The following is a 25,102-nucleotide window of genomic DNA, read 5'->3' as shown; positions in this document are numbered from 1 at the left end:
TGAGAAACTGCAGAAGCTGGTGACTGAGTTTGGTAAAGTGTGTGGAAGAAGAAAGTTGAGAGTAAATGTGAATAAGAGCAAGGTTATTAGGTACAGTAGGGGTGAGGGTCAAGTCAATTGGGAGGTGAGTTTGAATGGAGAAAAACTGGAGGAAGTGAAGTGTTTTAGATATCTGGGAGTGGATCTGTCAGCGGATGGAACCATGGAAGCGGAAGTGGATCATAGGGTGGGGGAGGGGGCGAAAATTTTGGGAGCCTTGAAAAATGTGTGGAAGTCGAGAACATTATCTCGGAAAGCAAAAATGGGTATGTTTGAGGGAATAGTGGTTCCAACAATGTTGTATGGTTGCGAGGCGTGGGCTATGGATAGAGATGTGCGCAGGGGGATGGATGTGCTGGAAATGAGATGTTTGAGGACAATGTGTGGTGTGAGGTGGTTTGATCGAGTAAGTAACGTAAGGGTAAGAGAGATGTGTGGAAATAAAAAGAGCGTGGTTGAAAGAGCAGAAGAGGGTGTTTTGAAATGGTTTGGGCACATGGAGAGAATGAGTGAGGAGAGATTGACCAAGAGGATATATGTGTCGGAGGTGGAGGGAACGAGGAGAAGAGGGAGACCAAATTGGAGGTGGAAAGATGGAGTGAAAAAGATTTTGTGTGATCGGGGCCTGAACATGCAGGAGGGTGAAAGGAGGGCAAGGAATAGAGTGAATTGGAGTCATGTGGTATACAGGGGTTGACGTGCTGTCAGTGGATTGAATCAGGGCATGTGAGGCGTCTGGGGTGAACCATGGAGAGCTGTGTGGGTATGTATATTTGCGTGTGTGGACGTGTGTATGTACATGTGTATGGGGGGGGGGGGGTTGGGCCATTTCTTTCGTCTGTTTCCTTGCGCTACCTCGCAAACGCGGGAGACAGCGACAAAGTAAAAAAAAAAAAAAAAAAAAAAAAAAATATATATATATATATATATATATATATATATATATATATATATATATATATATATATATATATATATATATATATTTATATTTATTTATTATATTTTGCTTTGTCGCTGTCTCCCGCGTTTGCGAGGTAGCGCAAGGAAACAGACGAAAGAAATGGCCCAACCCACCCCCCTACACATGTATATACATACACGTCCACACATGCAAATATACATACCCATACATCTCAATGTACACATATATATACACACACAGACACACACATATATACACATGCACACAATTCACACTGTCTGCCTTTATTCATTCCCATCGCCACCTCGCCACACATGGAATAACATCCCCCTCCCCCTCATGTGTGTGAGGTAGTGCTAGGAAAAGACAACAAGGGCCTCATTCGTTCACAGTCTCTAGTTGTCATGCAATAATGCCCGAAACCACAGCTCCCTTTCCACATCCAGGCCCCACACAATTTTCCATGGTTTACCCCAGACGCTTCACATGCCCTGATTTAATCCATTTTTTTTCTAACTTTCTAAAATGGGAAACAGATATATATATATATATATATATATATATATATATATATATATATATATATATATATATATATATATATACATATGTGAGAAACTGCAGAAGCTGGTGACTGAGTTTGGTAAAGTGTGTGGAAGAAGAAAGTTGAGAGTAAATGTGAATAAGAGCAAGGTTATTAGGTACAGTAGGGGTGAGGGTCAAGTCAATTGGGAGGTGAGTTTGAATGGAGAAAAACTGGAGGAAGTGAAGTGTTTTAGATATCTGGGAGTGGATCTGTCAGCGGATGGAACCATGGAAGCGGAAGTGGATCATAGGGTGGGGGAGGGGGCGAAAATTTTGGGAGCCTTGAAAAATGTGTGGAAGTCGAGAACATTATCTCGGAAAGCAAAAATGGGTATGTTTGAGGAATAGTGGTTCCAACAATGTTGTATGGTTGCGAGGCGTGGGCTATGGATAGAGATGTGCGCAGGAGGATGGATGTGCTGGAAATGAGATGTTTGAGGACAATGTGTGGTGTGAGGTGGTTTGATCGAGTAAGTAACGTAAGGGTAAGAGAGATGTGTGGAAATAAAATGAGCGTGGTTGAGAGAGCAGAAGAGGGTGTTTTGAAATGGTTTGGGCACATGGAGAGAATGAGTGAGGAGAGATTGACCAAGAGGATATATGTGTCGGAGGTGGAGGGAACGAGGAGAAGAGGGAGACCAAATTGGAGGTGGAAAGATGGAGTGAAAAAGATTTTGTGTGATCGGGGCCTGAACATGCAGGAGGGTGAAAGGAGGGCAAGAAATAGAGTGAATTGGAGTCATGTGGTATACAGGGGTTGACGTGCTGTCAGTGGATTGAAGCAAGGCATGTGAAGCGTCTGGGGTAAACCATGGAAAGCTGTGTAGGTATGTATATTTGCGTGTGTGGACGTGTGTATGTACATGTGTATGGGGGGGGGGGGTTGGGCCATTTCTTTCGTCTGTTTCCTTGCGCTACCTCGCAAACGCGGGAGACAGCGACAAAGTATAAAAAAAAAAAAAAAAAAAAAAAAAAAAATATATATATATATATATATATATATATATATATATATATATATATATATATATATATATATATATACATATATATATATATATATATATATATATATATATATATATATATATATATATATATATATATATATATATATTATCCCTGGGGATAGGGCATTAAGAATACTTCCCACGTATTCCCTGCGTGTCGTAGAAGGCGACTAAAAGGGGAGGGAGCGGGGGGCTGGAAATCCTCCCCTCTCTTTTTTTTTTTTTTTTATTTTCCAAAAGAAGGAACAGAGGGGGCCAGGTGAGGATATTCCAAAAAAGGCCCAGTCCTCTGTTCCTAACGCTACCTCGCTAACGCGGGAAATGGCGAATAGTTTAAAAAAAAGAAAGATATATATATATATATATATATATATATATATATATATATATATATATATATATATATATATATATATATATATATATTTTTTTTTCTTTCAAACTATTGGCCATTTCCCGCGTTAGCGAGGTATCGTTAAGAGCAGAGGACTGGGCCTTTGAGGGAATATCCTCACCTGGCCCCCTTCTCTGTTCCTTCTTTTGGAAAATTAAAAAAAAAATAATGAGAGGGGAGGATTTCCAGCCCCCCGCTCCCTTCCCTATTAGTCGCCTTCTACGACACGCAGGGAATACGTGGGAAGTATTCTTTCTCCCCTATCCCCAGGGATAAGATATATATATATATATATATATATATATATATATATATATATATATATATATATATATATATATATATATATATATATATATATATATATATATTATATTTATTTATTTATTTGGCTTTGTCGCTGTCTCCCACATTTGCGAGGTAGCGCAAGGAAACAGAAGAAAGAAATGGCCCAACTCACCCCCATACACATGTATATACGCATACGTCCACACACGCAAACATACACACCCATACATCTCAATGTACACATATATATATACACACACAGACACATACATATATACCCATGCACATAATACACACTGCCTGCCTTTATTCATTCCCATCGCCACCTCGCCACACATGGAATACCATCCCCCTCCCCCCTCATGTGTGCGAGGTAGCGCTAGGAAAAGATAACAAAGGCCCCATTCGTTCACACTCAGTCTCCAGCTGTCATGCAATAATGCCCGAAACCACAGCTCCCTTTCCACATCCAGGCCCCACACAACTTTCCATGGTTTACCCCAGACGCTTCACATGCCCTGATTTAATCCACTAACAGCACGTCAACCCCGGTATACCACATCGATCCAATTCACTCTATTCCTTGCCCGCCTTTCACCCTCCTGGATATTCAGGCCCCGATCACTCAAAATCTTTTTCACTCCATCTTTCCACCTCCAATTTGGTCCCCCACTTCTCCTCGTTCATTGGGTATATATGTATGTGTCTGTGTGTGTATATATATATGTGTACATTGAGATGTATAGGTATGTATATTTGCGTGTGTGGACGTGTGTGTATATACATGTGTATGGGGGTGGGTTTGGCCATTTCTTTCGTCTGTTTCCTTGCGCTACCTCGCAAACGCGGGAGACAGCGACAAAGCAAAATATATAAATATATAAATATAAATATATATATATATAAATATATATATATATATATATATATATATATATATATATATATATATATATATATATATATATATATATATATATATATATATGGGAGGGTATTGATTGAGAGGGTGAAGGCATGTACAGAGCATCAGATTGGGGAAGAGTAGTGTGGTTTCAGAAGTGGTAGAGGATGTGTGAATCAGGTGTTTGCTTTGAAGAATGTATGTGAGAAATACTTAGAAAAGCAAGTGGATTTGTATGTAGCATTTATGGATCTGGAGAAGGCATATGATAGAGTTGATAGAGATGCTCTGTGGAAGGTATTAAGAGTGTATAGTGTGGGAGGAAAGCTGCTAGAAGCTGTGAAAAGTCTTTATCAAGGATGTAAGGTAAGGGATGTGTACGTTTAGGAAGCGAGAAAAGTGATTGGTTCTCAGTGAATGTAGGTTTGCGGCAGGGGTGTGTGATGTCTCCATGGTTGTTTGATTTGTTTATGGATGGGGTTGTTAGGGAGGTGAATGCAAGAGTTTTGGAGAGAGGGGCAAGTATGCAGTCTGTTGTGGATGAGAGAGCTTGGGAAGTGAGTCAGTTGTTGTTCGCTAATGATACAGCGCTGGTGGCTGATTCGGATGAGAAACTTCATAAGCTGATGACTGAGTTTGATAAAGTGTATGAAAGAAGAAAGTTGACAGTAGATGTGAATAAGAGCACGGTTATTAGGTTCAGTAGGGTTGAGGGACAAGCCAATTGGGAGGTAAGTTTGAATGGAGAAAAACAGGACGAAGAGAAGTATTTTAGATATCTGGGAGTGGACTTAGCAGCGGATGGAACCATGGGAGTGGAAGTGAGTCACAGGATGTGGGAGGGGGCGAAGGTTCTTTGAGCGTTGAAGAATGTGTGGAAGTCGAGAACGTTATCTCGGAAAGCAAAAATGGGTATGTTTGAAGGAATAGTGATTCCAACAATGTGAGGTGGTTTGAGCGAGTAGGTAATGAACGGGTAAGAAAGATGTGTGGTAATAAATAGAGTGTGGTTGAGAGAGCAGAAGAGGATGTGTTCAGACGGTTTGGACACATGGAGAGAATGAGTGAGGAAAGATTGACAAAGAGGATGTATGTGTCAGAGGTGGAGGGAACGAGGAGAAGTGGGAGACCAAATTGGAGGTGGAAGGATGGAGTGAAAACGATTTTGAGCGATCGGGGCCTGAACATACAGGAGGGTGAAAGGCGTGCAAGGAATAGAGTGAATTGCTACGGTGTGATATACCGGGGTCAACGTTCTGTCAATGGATTGAACCAGGGCATGTGAAGCGTGTGGGGTAAACCATGAAAAGGTCTGTGGGGCCTGGATGTGGAAAGGGAGCTGCGGTTTCGGTGCTTTACACATGACAGCTAGAGACTGAGTGTGAAAGAATGTGACCTTTTTTCTATGTTCCTGGGGCTACCTCGCCAGAAGGGTGGGGCATGCTACTTAGTGTGTGGCGGGGTGGCGACGAGAATGGATGAAGGCAGTAAGTATGGATATGTGCGTGTGTATATATGTCTGTGTATGTATATGTATGCATACGTTCAAATGTATATGTATGTATATGTGCGTGTGTGGGCGCTTATGTATACACATGTGTATGTGGGTGGGTTGGGCCATTCATCTGTTTCCTTGCGCTACCTCGCTAACACGGGAGACGGCGGTTAAGTATGATAATAAAAATATATGTGTGTGTGTGTGTGTGTGTGTGTGTGTGTGTGTGTGTGTGTGGCGTCAATGAGATAGCCTTGATTACGGCTTCAGCCACCCATTCCGTCTCAGTTTACTTAAAATAAATGAAATTCTATAACCAGGGAACAGATATACCATCAGCCTTCAGTATGTTATAATGCAATGACCATTTCTCCCTTTTCTTTCCAAGTTATCTGATAATATAGTTTTGAGAAGAATATTAAATGAGAATATGTTTCATTCAGATTTAATTTATTTATAAGGTGAAAAGTTTCGAGAAAGAACGCATAAATAGACCGCTACTCCTTCTTGCGACTGATCCAGGGAATGACAGATACCTCCAGCGTGTTTTGTTCTAGATTTATTACCTCATCTTTCTCCCTTCTTTGCTTCCAGCCTTTGTAATCCTAAAGTTATGAAAGGAATATGAAATGAATGCAGGTTTCTAACAGGCCCTTCGTTAAGCATGAATGAATATATTAGTAGTCATTTGCATATGTCGAACGCTTAAATCCTCGTACTTGGCAACTAACGCGTCATTTATCACTCAGAGGTTATAATATTCGTTCGACTATGGGACGAGCTTCACCACAAGTGCCTTGATATTTGTGTGTAGCTCTGGTCTTACAGACTGACAGTCAGACACACACTCAGATAAACAAATACAGTAACGCATACACAGGAGGACATACAGACTGATGCCAGTACGGGAAAACATTAGCCAAAGTAAATATATCTCACTAGATTCATGTGATTACAACGTATGATGGTCGTTGTTATCGTGTGAACAATGAGGTCCTTACATGCCTCAGTACTGTCGTAAATTGTCTCGTAACACAGCTGTACGATGGTACGTCCATCCGTTGATTAATGCTGTGTCTATATCTTGAATGCCAGCTGCCAGAAGACTGGATAAAGTCGGCAGCCAAAGAGAAAAACTATGAATATGCAACATGAGACATCTTGACGTTTTCCCATGACTGAGGGAAAGTTGACGCAAAGAAACATTAATAAATAGAACATCTGAAAGAAGAATCAACGGTCATCCTTCGTATAGAAGATTAGAGAAAAGAAAGAGGATTCTACTCACCGACAATGATCAGATAGACGGCCACTAAGGAGCTGACAAGAGGCAGAGGGACCGACGTGGGCAAAGCCGTCTGCACCATCGAAGTCGAAGCCAGAGATGTGGTGGCCGTCGAGATGTCCATAGAGAAGGCGTGGGCAGGAGTGTGGGAGGTGTTGACATCTAGGTCACCCTCCTCAGGCACCGTAGGCATGGGTGTGGGCGTCACCTGCAGCTCCTGCCTATCTACTGCAGAGGTAAGGAAGATCGCGGACACTCTACTGTCGCGCATGTTAACTGGATGGATTGTGTGGGTGAGGTGGGCGAGTCTGATGAGGCCACAGTCGGGGGTATGACCGTCGACAGCAATGCCATTGTGTGGGAGACGATGGTCCTCGTAGGGAACAGGACAGTAGAGTTCAGAGGGATGGCTGTCGATCCTATGGACGTGGATGCTAAGCCCAGGTGCAAAGTTGTGTATATCAAGTCCATTGGCGTAGCTGGCGGACCCATAGTGGCGAAGGAGGGGTCCTGGGTCTTCGTGTCTGGGTCCAGGAAGGTAGATAAAGATCTCAGGGATGGAAATGTTGAGATTAAGGCCATGGATGTTGAGCCAAGGATCATGAATGTTGAGGAAGTAAATCTTATTCGAGGAAACTAACAGTAACGTCTTTGTGGCACGACTGTAAGGAACAAATGACAACCCGCTACCAGAGAGTAGCGGGTTCGGCGACCACTAGTCATAACACTCATGATTCGCACTTTTCTCTTTCACTTTAATGATCTATCTTTTGTATTTCATTCATTGTTCTCCTCTTGTAGGTATCACTTTAGTCTATCTTCATTTTGCTTTGAGTTTATTTTCCTCAGTGTAGGTCTGGCCAGTTCGCATTTCTTCCCCTAAATACTTATGTCTTCCAACTACGTGTATCCTTAATCTTGTAAGAGTGTTTTATCTAACGATCAATCATACATTTTTTCACAGATGATGGTGAGAATGTATGAGGAGTTTCTCTACATTCACTAGTAATAATCTGAAAAAAAAAGTTATTCATTTCCACCAAATTTGCCGGAATACTTCGAAACAACAGAGGAGACATACATGAGACAACCATTGCTGCACAAATGAATAACCCAAGTTTGTGTGTAACCTCTAGAGCAACAGTGCCTCACTAAAGCGGAGCATCCTTTTCAAATTTCTTTTTGACCATAGATTTATGACAGATATGTAAGATCCCTCACCGCTGGACTCCACTCATAAACTGAGTGGCAGCAAGAACAAGGTGCCACTCCAAGACGTCATGGTGTATGGTGACACAGACGGCTACGTTATCACCAGACACAGGAAACCAACAGACCTCGGCCGATGTCTACATGCAACTAGAGATTGTCCCCAACGCTACAAAACTGGAGTCATCTATGCAACGTTTGCACGAACTATATACAAGACTACATCCAGGTGGCAAATCGTCCACAGAAACTCAGGCGATCAAACAAGTTAACCACTTCACGTAAAAGAACAGTAAAGTGGTATGAAACTCCAAGTAACACCACAACACAGAAGGTGTATTACTTCAGCATGGTGTCAAGAACCTTAAGCTGTACCAAGAAACATTACCAACACAACACAAGACAACAGATTCGAGCTTGTCATCTGCTACAGAAACCAAAGAACGAGTAACTTTCATCATGAACAACCAACTACATAAGAGACAAGATACAGTACAAAAATCCAACGTCATATATGAATTCAGATGTCAGTTTTGATTACTTGTGTTTGATCACTTCATAACCTCTTTTCTGAGATGGATAAATGTAAGTCGTTTGATCGGTACTTAGAAGAGAAGTTTTCCTTTCAGAAAACCATCTTGAGAGCTCGCCTTTGTACTCAACCATTCTGTCTCTGTCTCTTTCCAAGTTGGATGACCAATACCTGGCACAATAGTCAGGATGAGGACGCACCAGTTACTTGTAAACAGTGAGGATTTAAATGTCAAATCCTTACCAACGAACCTAAGAATTTAGCTTGCCCTTTTCACTTGTTTCTGTGCATTGCTTACTTTGCTCTAGGTCAACAGAGACTATTACATCCAAGTCTTTGTCTCCTTTTATCTGTGACTTGCATTTTTCACCTTTACAACCTACATGTAAGACTTTGCACCTAACTATATTGATATTCCTTCGCCACTTATGAGTCCAGTCCATCAGTTTGTTTACGTCAGTTTAAAAGCTGCAACTGTTATCTGTCTGACGTATATCTATTTACCAACTTCGTATCGCCCGAGTATTTCCATATACATGAGAAAGAGAATCGGGCGAAAGAATAACCCTTATGGCACACCACTTGTCACGTCTGACCATTCTGCGGCTGGACCAGTAATCATTAGACTTCATCTACGGTAAAGTTAACCAGTTTCTTAACTACCATAGGAACAAAGCCATCTGTAGCATGTGATGTGGTACAGCGTAAAAGAAATGAGCAAACAAATATGAGAGGCATTTGAAGCGACCCTCGTACGCTTAGTAGAGGTGACAAAGAACTGGAAAGGTTCCATGTGTTGGGTCACAAGTGTCGCGAAAGTAGCGGTGACAAAGTATTGAGACACGGAGCAACGAGGGTGGGTCACGTAGGCCATAGTGCCAAACTTGCCTCTCACTAATAACAAGGTTTCGTGACCCCAGGTAGTGGTGAAGTGTGGAGAAGATGGAGTGAGCATTCGGAAGTACTGCTGAATATATTTCAGGACAGAGTGGCAGATAGTAGGCACTTTGTCGCGGTGGGGTGCAGAGTAAGAGTCGTGGACAATGGTTTGGTGAAGAGAGAAGACTTGATGAAAGCTGTGAGTAAGGTGAAATGCGGCAAGTCGGCTAGAGTGGATGGTACTACGGTTGAACCTATTAAGAAAGAGATTGACTGTAATGTTAATTGTTTGGTATGTGTGGATCATGATGAGGTGCCCGAAGATTTGCGGAATTTATGTACAGTGCCATTGTTTAAAGGCAAGAAGGATAAAGGTAAGTCTTCAAACTACAGAGGCATAAGTTTGTGAAGTGTACCTTATGAGTTGTATTGGAGGGTATTGATTCAAAGAATGATCGGATATGTAGAACATCAGATTGAGGACGGGCAGTGTGGTTTCAGAAGTGGTAGATGATTTGTGGATCAGGTGTTTGCTTTAGAGAATGTGCGTGAAAAATACTTAGAGAAACAGAGGGATTTGTAGGTGGCATTTATGGATTTGGAAGAAGCATACGATAGGGTTTAATAGAGATGTCTTGCGGAAGGTCTTAAGAACATACGGTGTGGGAGGAAAGCTACTAGAAGCAATGAGAAGCCTTTAATCAAGGATTTAAGACATATGTACGAGCACCAAGAAAGGAGAGGGAATTGTTCCAAGTGAAGGCTGATCTGCGTCAGGGTTCGGTGACGTCATTATTGATGTTGATCAATTTCTTCATGGGTTGGATGGTGAGGGAGGTGAATGTGAGAATCTTAGAGAGAGGGGCGGGTATGCAGTCTGTTGGGGATGAGAGGACCTGAGAAGTGAGTCAATTGTTGTTCGCCGAGGATACAACTCTGGTGGCAGAATCGAGTGAGAAATGGAAGAAATTAATAACTGAGTTTGGAAGAGTGTGTGAAAGGAAAAAAATGAGAGTGAATGTGAATAAAAGGAAAGTCATTACGTTTAGCAGGGTTGAGGGACAGGTTAGTTGGGGAGTGAGTTTGAACGGAGAAAACTTAGAGCAAGTGAAGTGTTTTAGATATCTGGGGTGGACATGGCAGTGAATGGAAGCATGGAAGCGGAAGTGAGTCATAGGATGAGTGAGAGAGCGAGGGTTTTGGGAGCGATGAAGAATGTGTGGAAAGAGAACGTTATCAGAGGGCAAAAATAGGTATGTTTGAGGATATAGTTGTTACAACAGTGTTATATGGTTCCGAGGCGTGGGCGGAGGAGGAAGATGGATATGTCGGAATAGAATGCTTAAAGAAAATATGTGGTATGAGGTGGTTTGATCGAGTAAGTAAGTAAATGCTTCCATTCGCTGCCATGTCCACTGCCATATATCTAAAGCACTTCACTTTCTCCAATTTTTCTTGACTGAAACCTACATCCCAGATAATTTGTTCCTCAACCCTACTAAACCTAATAACCTTGCTTTTGTTTGCATTCACTAAATGTTCTCCTGTCATAAATTCTTGCAAACTCAGTCACCAACTGCTGCAGTTTCTCACTCGAATCAGCCACCAGTGCTGTATAATCAGCAAACAACAACTGACTCACTTCCTAGGCCCTCTCATCCCCAACAGACTGCATACTCGCGCCTCTCCAAAACTCTTGCAGTTACCTCCCTAACCATCCCATCCATAAACAAATCTAAAACCCATGGTGATATCACGCACACCTGACTCTGACCGACCTTGACAGGGAACCATTCACTCTCCTCCCTTTTTGCTGGTACACACGACTTAAATCTTTGATAAAAACTTTTCACAGATTCTAGCAGCTTACCTCCGAAATGGGAGTTGGGATGAGTGAATATTAATTTTTAGGGAGAAAAAGAAAGATATACTGGAAGGAGGTAAATAACGGGCGTAAGACAAGACAACAAATGGGATCATCGGTGAAAGGGGCAAGTGGAGAGGTAATAACAGGTAATGATGAAGTGAGGAGATGGAATGAGTATTTTGAAGGATAGTTAAATGTGTTTGATGAATGGTGTTTTGGTCAGGTTGATATGCGAAGTAAGAGTCACGTAGAGAAGTTTGTTGAAAGAACAGGTAGTGAAAGCCTTGTGTAAAATGAAATGTGGCAAGGCGGCTGGAGTGGATGATGTTGCTGTAGAATTTATAAAGAAAAGAGGTGACTGCGTTAACTGGTTGGTAAGGATATTCATTTTATGTATCGATGATGATGAAGTGCCTGAGGATTGGAAGAGGGCATGCATAGTGCCATTTTACAACAGCAAAGGGAATAAAAGTGAGTGTTCAAACTACAAGGCGTAAGTTTGTTGAGTATTCCTGGGGTATTGTATGGGAGGGTATTGATTGAGAGGGTGAAGGCATATACAGAGCATCTGACTGGGGAGGAGCAGTGTGGTTTCAGAAGTGGTAGAGGATGTGTGGATCAGGTGTTTGCTTTGAAGAATGTTTGTGAGAAATACTTAGAAAAACAGATGGAATTTTGTGTGGCATTTATGGATCTGGAGAAGGCATGTGATAAGGTGATTGAGATGCTTTGTGGAAGGTCTTACGAGTATATGGTGTGGAAGGTAAGCTACCAGAAGCATTGAAAAGTTTTTATCAATTATGTAAGGCGTGTGTACGAATAGGAATACAGGAGCGTGCATGGATCTTCAGCAAGGGTGTATGATGTCACCATGGCTGTTTGATTTGTTTATGGATTGGGTGGTGGGGGGGGAGGTAAATGCAAGACTCTTGAAGAGAGGGGCGCCTATGCAATCTGTTGGTGTTGAGAAGGCCTGGGAAGTGAATTAGTTTTTGTTCGCTGATGATACAGCACTGGTAGTTCATTCGAGTGAGAAACTGCAAAAGTTGATGACTGAGTTTCGAAGAGTGTGTGAAAGAAGAAACCTGAGAGTAAATCAAAATAAAAGGAAGGTTATTAGGTTAGTTGGGTAGGTTTTAATGGAGAAAGACTAGAGGAAGTGAAGTGTTTTAGATATCTGGGAGTGGACTTGGTAGCGAGAGGAACTATGGAAGCAGAAGTGAGTCATAGGGTGGGGGCGGGGGCGAAGGTTCTGAGAGCTATGAAGAATGTGTGAAAAGACAGAACGTCAACTTAGAAGGCAAAATTTTTTGTTTGAAGGGATAATAGTTCCGAAAATATTATATGGTTGCGAGGCATGGGCTCTAGAAAGGGTTGTGCGGAAGAGAGTGGATATGTTGGATATGAAATGTATGAGAACAATGTATGGTGTGGAGTGGTTTGATCGAGTAAGTAATGAAAGGATAAGAGAGATGTGTGGCAATAAAAAGAGTGTGTTTAGGCATACGGAGAGAATGAGTGAGAAATGGTTGATAAAGAATAAACGTGTAAGAAGTGGATGGAACATGGAGTCCCGGGAGACCAAAGTTGAGGTGGAAAGATGGAGTGAAAAGGATTTTGTGTGATCGGGGCCTGAACATGCAGGAGGGTGAAAGGAGGGCAAGGAATAGAGTGAATTGGAGCGATGTGATATACAGGGGTTGACGTGCTGTCAGTGGATTGAATCAAGGCATGTGAAGCGTCCGGGGTAAACCAAGGAAAGCTGTGTAGGTATGTATATTTGCGTGTGTGGACGTGTGTATGTACATGTGTATGGGGGGGGGGGGGTTGGGCCATTTCTTTCGTCTGTTTCCTTGCGCTACCTCGCAACGCGGGAGACAGCGACAAAGTATAAAAAAAAAAAAAAAAAAAAAAAAGAGTAAGAGTCGTGGACAATGGTTTGGTGAAGAGAGAAGACTTGATGAAAGCTGTGAGTAAGGTGAAATGCGGCAAGTCGGCTAGAGTGGATGGTACTACGGTTGAACCTATTAAGAAAGAGATTGACTGTAATGTTAATTGTTTGGTATGTGTGGATCATGATGAGGTGCCCGAAGATTTGAGGAATTTATGTACAGTGCCATTGTTTAAAGGCAAGAAGGATAAAGGTAAGTCTTCAAACTACAGAGGCATAAGTTGGTGCAGGGTACCTTATGAGTTGTATTGGAGGGTATTGATTCAAAGAATGATCGGAATGTAGAAATCAAGATTGAGGCGGGCAGTGTGGTTTCAGAAGTGGTAGATGATTTGTGGATCAGGTGTTTGCTTTAGAGAATGTGCGTGAAAAATACTTAGAAAAACAGAGGGATTTGTAGGTGGCATTTATGGATTTGGAAGAAGCATACGATAGGGTTTAATAGAGATGTCTTGCGGAAGGTCTTAAGAACATACGGTGTGGGAGGAAAGCTACTAGAAGCAATGAGAAGCCTTTAATCAAGGATTTAAGACATATGTACGAGCACCAAGAAAGGAGAGGGAATTGTTCCAAGTGAAGGCTGATCTGCGTCAGGGTTCGGTGACGTCATTATTGATGTTGATCATTTCTTCATGGGTTGGATGGTGAGGGAGGTGAATGTGAGAATCTTAGAGAGAGGGGGGGTATGCAGTCTGTTGGGGATGAGAGGACCTGAGAAGTGAGTCAATTGTTGTTCGCCGAGGATACAACTCTGGTGGCAGAATCGAGTGAGAAATGGAAGAAATTAATAACTGAGTTTGGAAGAGTGTGTGAAAGGAAAAAAATGAGAGTGAATGTGAATAAAAGGAAAGTCATTACGTTTAGCAGGGTTGAGGGACAGGTTAGTTGGGGAGTGAGTTTGAACGGAGAAAACTTAGAGCAAGTGAAGTGTTTTAGATATCTGGGGTGGACATGGAAGTGAATGAACATGGAAGACGGAAGTGAAGTCTAGGATGATGAGAGAGCGAAGGTTTTGGGAGCGATGAAGAATGTGTGGAAAGAGAACGTTATCAGAGGGCAAAAATAGGTAAGTTTGAGGATATAGTTGTTACAACAGTGTTATATGGTTCCGAGGCGTGGGCGGAGGAGGAAGATGGATATGTCGGAATAGAATGCTTAAAGAAAATATGTGGTATGAGGTGGTTTGATCGAGTAAGTAATAAATGCTTCCATTTCGCTGCCCATGTCCACTGCCATATATCTAAAGCACTTCACTTCTCCAATTTTTCTTGACTGAAACCTACATCCCAGATAATTTGTTCCTCAACCCTACTAAAACCTAATAACCTTGCTTTTGTTTGCATTCACTAAATTTCTCACTGTCATAAATTCTTGCAAACTCAGTCACCAACTGCTGCAGTTTTTCACTCGAATCAGCCACCAGTGCTGTATAATCAGCAAACAACAACTGACTCACTTCCTAGGCCCTCTCATCCCCAACAGACTGCATACTCGCGCCTCTCCAAAACTCTTGCAGTTACCTCCCTAACCAGTCCCATCCATAAACAAATCTAAAACCCATGGTGATATCACGCACACCTGACTCTGACCGACCTTGACAGGAACCATTCACTCTCCTCCCTTTTTGCTGGTTACACACGACTTAAATCTTTGATAAAAACTTTTCACAGATTCGAGCAGCTTACCTCCGAAATGGGAGTTGGGATGAGTGAATATTAATTTTTAGGGAGAAAAAGAAAGATATACTGGAAGGAGGTAAATAACGGGCGTAAGACAAGACAACAAATGGGATCATCGGTGAAAGGGGCAAGTGGAGAGGTAATAACAGTAATGATGAAGTGAGGAGATGGAATGAGTATTTTGAAGGATAGTTAAATGTGTTTGATGAATGGTGTTTTGGTCAGGTTGATATGCGAAGTAAGAGTCACGTAGAGAAGTTTGTTGAAAGAACAGGTAGTGAAAGCCTTGTGTAAAATGAAATGTGGCAAGGCGGCTGGAGTGGATGATGTTGCTGTTTAGAATTTATAAAGAAAAGAGGTGACTGCGTAACTGTTGGTAAGGATATTCATTTTATGTATCGATGATGATGAAGTGCCTGAGGATTGGAAGAGGGCATGCATAGTGCCATTTTACAACAGCAAAGGGAATAAAAGTGAGTGTTCAAACTACAAGGCGTAAGTTTGTTGAGTATTCCTGGGGTATTGTATGGGAGGGTATTGATTGAGAGGGTGAAGGCATATACAGAGCATCTGACTGGGGAGGAGCAGTGTGGTTTCAGAAGTGGTAGAGGATGTGTGGATCAGGTGTTTGCTTTGAAGAATGTTTGTGAGAAATACTTAGAAAAACAGATGGAACTTTGCGTGGCATTTAGGATCTGGAGAAGGCATGTGATAAGGTGATTGAGATGCTTTGTGGAAGGTCTTACGAGTATATGGTGTGGAAGGTAAGCTACCAGAAGCATTGAAAAGTATTTATCAATTATGTAAGGCGTGTGTACGAATAGGAATACAGGAGCGTGAATGGATCTTCAGCAAGGGTGTATGATGTCACCATGGCTGTTTGATTTGTTTATGGATTGGGTGGTGGGGGGGGGAGGTAAATGCAAGGACTCTTGAAGAGAGGGGCGCCTATGCAATCTGTTGGTGTTGAGAAGGCCTGGGAAGTGAATTAGTTTTTGTTCGCTGATGATACAGCACTGGTAGTTCATTCGAGTGAGAAACTGCAAAAGTTGATGACTGAGTTTCGAAGAGTGTGTGAAAGAAGAAACCTGAGAGTAAATCAAAATAAAAGGAAGGTTATTAGGTTAGTTGGGTAGGTTTTAATGGAGAAAGACTAGAGGAAGTGAAGTGTTTTAGATATCTGGAGTGGACCGGTAGCGAGAGGAACTATGGAAGCAGAAGTGAGTCATAGGGTGGGGGCGGGGGCGAAGGTTCTGAGAGCTATGAAGAATGTGTGAAAAGACAGAACGACAACTTAGAAGGCAAAATTTTTTGTTTTGAAGGGATAATAGTTCCGAAAATATTATATGGTTGCGAGGCATGGGCTCTAGAAAGGGTTGTGCGGAAGAGAGTGGATATGTTGGATATGAAATGTATGAGAACAATGTATGGTGTGGAGTGGTTTGATCGAGTAAGTAATGAAAGGATAAGAGAGATGTGTGGCAATAAAAAGAGTGTGTTTAGGCATACGGAGAGAATGAGTGAGAAATGGTTGATAAAGAATAAACGTGTAAGAAGTGGATGGAACATGGAGTCCCGGGAGACCAAAGTTGAGATGGAAGGATGGAATGAAAGGATTTTGAGCAATCGGAGTCTGAACATGTAGGAGGGTGAAAAGTCTGCACGGAATAGAATAAATTGGAACGATATGGTATTCTGGTATTGACTTGCCGTCAATGGACTGAACCAGGGTATGTGAAACTCCCGGGTAAACGTTGCAAAACCGTGTGGGGCTGGATATGGAGACGCTGCTGTGCTTTTCAGTAAATTTCACATGACAACTAGAGAATGAGTGTGAACGGATGTGACATTAGTCGTTTGTTTTCGGGCTCTATCTCGCTGACGCAGGAGGCGACGATCAGATATGGCGGAGGAGAAGACAACGTACATATCATCTTTTCATTCATGCGTTTGTTATGTTTCCTGTGGGGTGAGGTGGCATCAGGAATGGGTGAATGCAAGCAAGTATGAATATGCATATATGTAGATATATATATATATATATATATATATAGAATATATATATATATATATAATATATATATATATAATAATATATATAATATTATATATATATATATATATACATTGGAAAGGATCACAATTTTGCGCGTGATCAAGATATTCTTATGAGTCCACGGGGAAAATGAAACATGAAAAGTTCCAAGTGCACTTTCGTGTAATAATCACATCATCAGAGGAGACACAAGAGAGAAATATGACAGTCAGGTGATATACATCGAAGAGACGAAGCTAGGACGCCATTTGGTAAACAAGTGGTTGTCCAACACTACTTGAACAATCGTCTTGGACAATCACTTGTTTACCAAATATTATCCTCCAACATTTCATTCCAGCACATTCACCCTCCTCCGCACAACTCTATCTATAGCTCACGCTTCGCAACTATATAACATTGTTGGTACAACTATTCATTCAAACATACTCATTTTTGTTCTCCGCGATACCGTTCTCGCCTTCCACACATTCTTCAACTCTCCCACAACTTCACCCCCTTGCCCCATCCTGTGACTCATTTCCGCTTCCATGGTTCCATCCGCTGCCAAATCCACTCCCAGATATCTAAAACACTTCACTCTCTCAAGTTTTTCTCCATTCAAACTTCCCTCCCAGTTAACTTGTCCCTCAACCCTACTGAACCGAATAATCTTGCGCTAATTCACATTTACTCTCAGCTTTCTTCTTTCACACACTTTACCATGCTCAGTCACCAACTTCTGCAGTTTCTCACCCGAATCAGCCACCAGCGCTGTATCATCAGCGAACAACAACTGACTCACTTCCCAAGCCCTTTCATCCACAACAGATTGCATACTTGCCCCTCTCTCCAAAACTGTTGCATTCACCTTCCCAACCACTCCATTCATAAGCAAATTAAACAACCATAGAGACATCACGCACCCCTGCCGCAAACCCAACATTCACTGGGAACCAATCACTTTCCTCTCTTCCTACACGTACACATGCCTTACATCCTTGGTAGAAACTGTTCACTGCTTCTAGTAATTCGCCTCCTACACCATACACTCTCAGTACCTTCCACAAAGCATCTCTACCAGCCCTATCATATGCCTTCTCCAGAGCCATAAATGTTACATACAAATCCATTTGTTTTTCTAGGTATACAATCATCTTACGTACAACACTGTATCATTTCTGTATTATATATATATATAAATATATATATATATATATAAATATATATATATATAGATATATATATCTATATATATATATATATATATATATATATATATATATAAATCTAAAATCTATTCCAGAAAATAATTGGTGTGGGAGGCAAGTTGTTAGAAGCAGTGAAAAGTTTTTATCGAGGATGTAAGGCATGTGTACGTGTAGGAAGAGAGGAAAGTGATTGGTTCTCAGTGAATGTAGGTTTGCGGCAGGGGTGTGTGATGTCTCCATGGTTGTTTAATTTGTTTATGGATGGGGTTGTTAGGGAGGTAAATGCAAGAGTTTTGGAAAGAGGGGCAAGTATGAAGTCTGTTGGGGATGAGAGAGCTTGGAAGTGAGTCAGTTGTTGTTCGCTGATGATACAGCGCTGGTGCGGATTCATGTGAGAAACTGCAGAAGCTGGTGACGGAGTTTGGTAAAGTGTGTGGAAGAAGAAAGTTAAGAGTAAATGTGAATAAGAGCAAGGTTATTAGGTACAGTAGGGTTGAGGGTCAAGTCAATTGGGAGGTGAGTTTGAATGGAGAAAAACTGGAGGAAGTGAAGTGTTTTAGATATCTGGGAGTGGATCTGTCCAGCGGATGGAACCATGGAAGCGGAAGTGGATCATAGGGTGGGGGAGGGGGCGAAAATTTTGGGAGCCTTGAAAAATGTGTGGAAGTCGAGAACATTATCCGGAAAGCAAAAATGGGTATGTTTGAAGGAATAGTAGTTCCAACAATGTTGTATGGTTGCGAGGCGTGGGCTATGGATAGAGATGTGCGCAGGAGGATGGATGTGCTGGAAATGAGATGTTTGAGGAAAATGTGTGGTGTGAGGTGGTTTGATCGAGTAAGTAACGTAAGGGTAAGAGAGATGTGTGGAAATAAAAAGAGCGTGGTTGAGAGAGCAGAAGAGGGTGTTTTGAAATGGTTTGGGCACATGGAGAGAATGAGTGAGGAAAGATTGACCAAGAGGATATATGTGTCGGAGGTGGAGGGAACGAGGAGAAGAGGGAGACCAAATTGGAGGTGGAAAGATGGAGTGAAAAGGATTTTGTGTGATCGGGGCCTGACCTTGCAGGAGGTGAAAGGAGGGCAAGGAATAGAGTGAATTGGAGCGATGTGATATACAGGGGTTGACGTGCTGTCAGTGGATTGAATCAAGGCATGTGAAGCGTCCGGGGTAAACCAAGGAAAGCTGTGTAGGTATGTATATTTGCGTGTGTGGACGTGTGTATGTACATGTGTATGGGGGGGGGGGGGTTGGGCCATTTCTTTCGCGTCGTTTCCTTTTCCTGCGTATTTATAACATATAGATACCTCCCTACCGCCTCGCAAGAAACGCGGGAGACAGCGACAAAGTATAAAAAAAAAAAAAAACAAAAAAAAAAAAAAAAAAAAATATATATATAGATATATATATATATATCTATATATATATATATACTATATATATATATATACTATATATATATATATATAGATATATATATATATAATATATATATATATATATAAATAATATATATATATCTATATATATATATCCACTCCAATATCTAAACACTTCACTTTCCCCAATTTTTTTTATTAAACCACCCCCAATTTTTTTGCCCTAAAACCCCAAACCAATAACCTTGCTTTTTTTCATTACTTTTTTTTTTCCTTCAAAATTTAAAAACTCAGTCACCAACTCTGCAGTTTTTCACTGAATCAGCCCCCAGGCTGTATAATCAGCAAACAACAACGACTCACTTCCAGGCCTCTCATCCCCAACAACTCTACTGCCCTCTCCAAAAACTCTTGCATTACCTCCCTAACCCCCCCCATCCATAAACAAACTAAAACCCAGGTGATATCAGCACACCTGACTCTGACCGCCTTGAAGGGGAAACCCTTCCTCTCCTCCCTTTTTTCTGGTACACACACTTAAATCTTTGATAAAAACTTTTCACAGATTCGAGCAGCTTACCTCCGAAATGGGAGTTGGGATGAGTGAATATTAATTTTTAGGGAGAAAAAGAAAGATATACTGGAAGGAGGTAAATAACGGGCGTAAGACAAGACAACAAATGGGATCATCGGTGAAAGGGGCAAGTGGAGAGGTAATAACAGGTAATGATGAAGTGAGGAGATGGAATGAGTATTTTGAAGGATAGTTAAATGTGTTTGATGAATGGTGTTTTGGTCAGGTTGATATGCGAAGTAAGAGTCACGTAGAGAAGTTTGTTGAAAGAACAGGTAGTGAAAGCCTTGTGTAAAATGAAATGTGGCAAGGCGGCTGGAGTGGATGATGTTGCTGTAGAATTTATAAAGAAAAGAGGTGACTGCGTTAACTGGTTGGTAAGGATATTCATTTTATGTATCGATGATGATGAAGTGCCTGAGGATTGGAAGAGGGCATGCATAGTGCCATTTTACAACAGCAAAGGGAATAAAAGTGAGTGTTCAAACTACAAGGCGTAAGTTTGTTGAGTATTCCTGGGGTATTGTATGGGAGGGTATTGATTGAGAGGGTGAAGGCATATACAGAGCATCTGACTGGGGAGGAGCAGTGTGGTTTCAGAAGTGGTAGAGGATGTGTGGATCAGGTGTTTGCTTTGAAGAATGTTTGTGAGAAATACTTAGAAAAACAGATGGAACTTTGCGTGGCATTTATGGATCTGAAGAAGGCATGTGATAAGGTGATTGAGATGCTTTGTGGAAGGTCTTACGAGTATATGGTGTGGAAGGTAAGCTACCAGAAGCATTGAAAAGTATTTATCAATTATGTAAGGCGTGTGTACGAATAGGAATACAGGAGCGTGAATGGATCTTCAGCAAGGGTGTATGATGTCACCATGGCTGTTTGATTTGTTTATGGATTGGGTGGTGGGGGGGGGAGGTAAATGCAAGACTCTTGAAGAGAGGGGCGCCTATGCAATCTGTTGGTGTTGAGAAGGCCTGGGAAGTGAATTAGTTTTTGTCCGCTGATGATACAGCACTGGTAGTTCATTCGAGTGAGAAACTGCAAAAGTTGATGACTGAGTTTCGAAGAGTGTGTGAAAGAAGAAACCTGAGAGTAAATCAAAATAAAAGGAAGGTTATTAGGTTAGTTGGGTAGGTTTTAATGGAGAAAGACTAGAGGAAGTGAAGTGTTTTAGATATCTGGGAGTGGACCTGGTAGCGAGAGGAACTATGGAAGCAGAAGTGAGTCATAGGGTGGGGGCGGGGGCGAAGGTTCTGAGAGCTATGAAGAATGTGTGAAAAGACAGAACGTCAACTTAGAAGGCAAAATTTTTTGTTTGAAGGGATAATAGTTCCGAAAATATTATATGGTTGCGAGGCATGGGCTCTAGAAAGGGTTGTGCGGAAGAGAGTGGATATGTTGGATATGAAATGTATGAGAACAATGTATGGTGTGGAGTGGTTTGATCGAGTAAGTAATGAAAGGATAAGAGAGATGTGTGGCAATAAAAAGAGTGTGTTTAGGCATACGGAGAGAATGAGTGAGAAATGGTTGATAAAGAATAAACGTGTAAGAAGTGGATGGAACATGGAGTCCCGGGAGACCAAAGTTGAGATGGAAGGATGGAATGAAAAGGATTTTGAGCAATCGGAGTCTGAACATGTAGGAGGGTGAAAAGTCTGCACGGAATAGAACAAATTGGAACGATATGGTATTCTGGTATTGACTTGCCGTCAATGGACTGAACCAGGGTATGTGAAACTCCCGGGGTAAACGTTGCAAAACCGTGTGGGGCTGGATATGGAGACGCTGCTGTGCTTTTCAGTAAATTTCACATGACAACTAGAGAATGAGTGTGAACGGATGTGACATTAGTCGTTTGTTTTCGGGCTCTATCTCGCTGACGCAGGAGGCGACGATCAGATATGGCGGAGGAGAAGACAACGTACATATCATCTTTTCATTCATGCGTTTGTTATGTTTCCTGTGGGGTGAGGTGGCATCAGGAATGGGTGAATGCAAGCAAGTATGAATATGCATATATGTAGATATATATATATATATATATATATATATATATATATATATATATATATATATATATATATATATATATATATATATATATATATATATATATATATATACATTGGAAAGGATCACAATTTTGCGCGTGATCAAGATATTCTTATGAGTCCACGGGGAAAATGAAACATGAAAAGTTCCCAAGTGCACTTTCGTGTAATAATCACATCATCAGAGGAGACACAAGAGAGAAATATGACAGTCAGGTGATATACATCGAAGAGATGAAGCTAGGACGCCATTTGGTAAACAAGTGGTTGTCCAACACTACTTGAACAATCGTCTTGGACAATCACTTGTTTACCAAATATTATCCTCAAACATTTCATTTCCAGCACATTCACCCTCCTCCGCACAACTCTATCTATAGCTCACGCTTCGCAACTATATAACATTGTTGGTACAACTATTCATTCAAACATACTCATTTTTGTTCTCCGCGATACCGTTCTCGCCTTCCACACATTCTTCAACTCTCCCACAACCTTCACCCCCTTGCCCCATCCTGTGACTCATTTCCGCTTCCATGGTTCCATCCGCTGCCAAATCCACTCCCAGATATCTAAAACACTTCACTCTCTCAAGTTTTTCTCCATTCAAACTTCCCTCCCAGTTAACTTGTCCCTCAACCCTACTGAACCGAATAATCTTGCGCTAATTCACATTTACTCTCAGCTTTCTTCTTTCACACACTTTACCATGCTCAGTCACCAACTTCTGCAGTTTCTCACCCGAATCAGCCACCAGCGCTGTATCATCAGCGAACAACAACTGACTCACTTCCCAAGCCCTTTCATCCACAACAGATTGCATACTTGCCCCTCTCTCCAAAACTCTTGCATTCACCTTCCCAACCACTCCATTCATAAGCAAATTAAACAACCATAGAGACATCACGCACCCCTGCCGCAAACCAACATTCACTGGGAACCAATCACTTTCCTCTCTTCCTACACGTACACATGCCTTACATCCTTGGTAGAAACTGTTCACTGCTTCTAGTAATTCGCCTCCTACACCATACACTCTCAGTACCTTCCACAAAGCATCTCTACCAGCCCTATCATATGCCTTCTCCAGAGCCATAAATGTTACATACAAATCCATTTGTTTTTCTAGGTATACAATCATCTTACGTACAACACTGTATCATTTCTGTATTATATATATATATATATATATATATATATATATATATATATATATATATATATATATATATATATATATATATATATATATATATATATATATATATATATATATATATATATATTAAGAATATATGGTGTGGGAGGCAAGTTGTTAGAAGCAGTGAAAAGTTTTTATCGAGGATGTAAGGCATGTGTACGTGTAGGAAGAGAGGAAAGTGATTGGTTCTCAGTGAATGTAGGTTTGCGGCAGGGGTGTGTGATGTCTCCATGGTTGTTTAATTTGTTTATGGATGGGGTTGTTAGGGAGGTAAATGCAAGAGTTTTGGAAAGAGGGGCAAGTATGAAGTCTGTTGGGGATGAGAGAGCTTGGGAAGTGAGTCAGTTGTTGTTCGCTGATGATACAGCGCTGGTGGCGGATTCATGTGAGAAACTGCAGAAGCTGGTGACGGAGTTTTGTAAAGTGTGTGGAAGAAGAAAGTTAAGAGTAAATGTGAATAAGAGCAAGGTTATTAGGTACAGTAGGGTTGAGGGTCAAGTCAATTGGGAGGTGAGTTTGAATGGAGAAAAACTGGAGGAAGTGAAGTGTTTTAGATATCTGGGAGTGGATCTGTCAGCGGATGGAACCATGGAAGCGGAAGTGGATCATAGGGTGGGGGAGGGGGCGAAAATTTTGGGAGCCTTGAAAAATGTGTGGAAGTCGAGAACATTATCCCGGAAAGCAAAAATGGGTATGTTTGAAGGAATAGTAGTTCCAACAATGTTGTATGGTTGCGAGGCGTGGGCTATGGATAGAGTTGTGCGCAGGAGGATGGATGTGCTGGAAATGAGATGTTTGAGGACAATGTGTGGTGTGAGGTGGTTTGATCGAGTAAGTAACGTAAGGGTAAGAGAGATGTGTGGAAATAAAAAGAGCGTGGTTGAGAGAGCAGAAGAGGGTGTTTTGAAATGGTTTGGGCACATGGAGAGAATGAGTGAGGAAAGATTGACCAAGAGGATATATGTGTCGGAGGTGGAGGGAACGAGGAGAAGAGGGAGACCAAATTGGAGGTGGAAAGATGGAGTGAAAAGGATTTTGTGTGATCGGGGCCTGAACATGCAGGAGGGTGAAAGGAGGGCAAGGAATAGAGTGAATTGGAGCGATGTGATATACAGGGGTTGACGTGCTGTCAGTGGATTGAATCAAGGCATGTGAAGCGTCCGGGGTAAACCAAGGAAAGCTGTGTAGGTATGTATATTTGCGTGTGTGGACGTGTGTATGTACATGTGTATGGGGGGGGGGGGGTTGGGCCATTTCTTTCGTCTGTTTCCTTGCGCTACCTCGCAAACGCGGGAGACAGCGACAAAGTATAAAAAAAAAAAAAAAAAAAAAAAAATATATATATATATATATATATATATATATATATATATATATATATATATATATATATATATATATAAATAATATATATATATATATATATATATATATATATATATATATATATATATATTTTTTTTATACTTTGTCGCTGTCTCCCGCGTTTGCGAGGTAGCGCAAGGAAACAGACGAAAGAAATGGCCCAACCCCCCCCCCCCCATACACATGTACATACACACGTCCACACACGCAAATATACATACCTACACAGCTTTCCATG

The 25,102-nt window shown here is 41.4% G+C and overlaps 1 protein-coding gene across 1 annotated transcript in view; it reads right to left on the bottom strand.

The window, feature by feature from the left end:
* The window catches only part of LOC139757913 (uncharacterized), a 166,180-nt gene that overhangs the window by 138,318 nt on the left and 2,760 nt on the right, over positions 1-25,102 (bottom strand). The window contains exon 2 of the mRNA XM_071678859.1: positions 6,929-7,640. Within this exon, the coding sequence (XP_071534960.1) occupies positions 6,929-7,640 (712 nt within the window). The remainder of the gene's footprint in view (positions 1-6,928; positions 7,641-25,102) is intronic.

This window comes from Panulirus ornatus, chromosome 28 (genome assembly GCF_036320965.1).
Source record: "Panulirus ornatus isolate Po-2019 chromosome 28, ASM3632096v1, whole genome shotgun sequence".
Classification (NCBI taxonomy): domain Eukaryota; kingdom Metazoa; phylum Arthropoda; class Malacostraca; order Decapoda; family Palinuridae; genus Panulirus; species Panulirus ornatus.
Note: the sequence above shows the minus strand (reverse complement) of the source record. Positions and strands in the feature narration are given on the sequence as shown.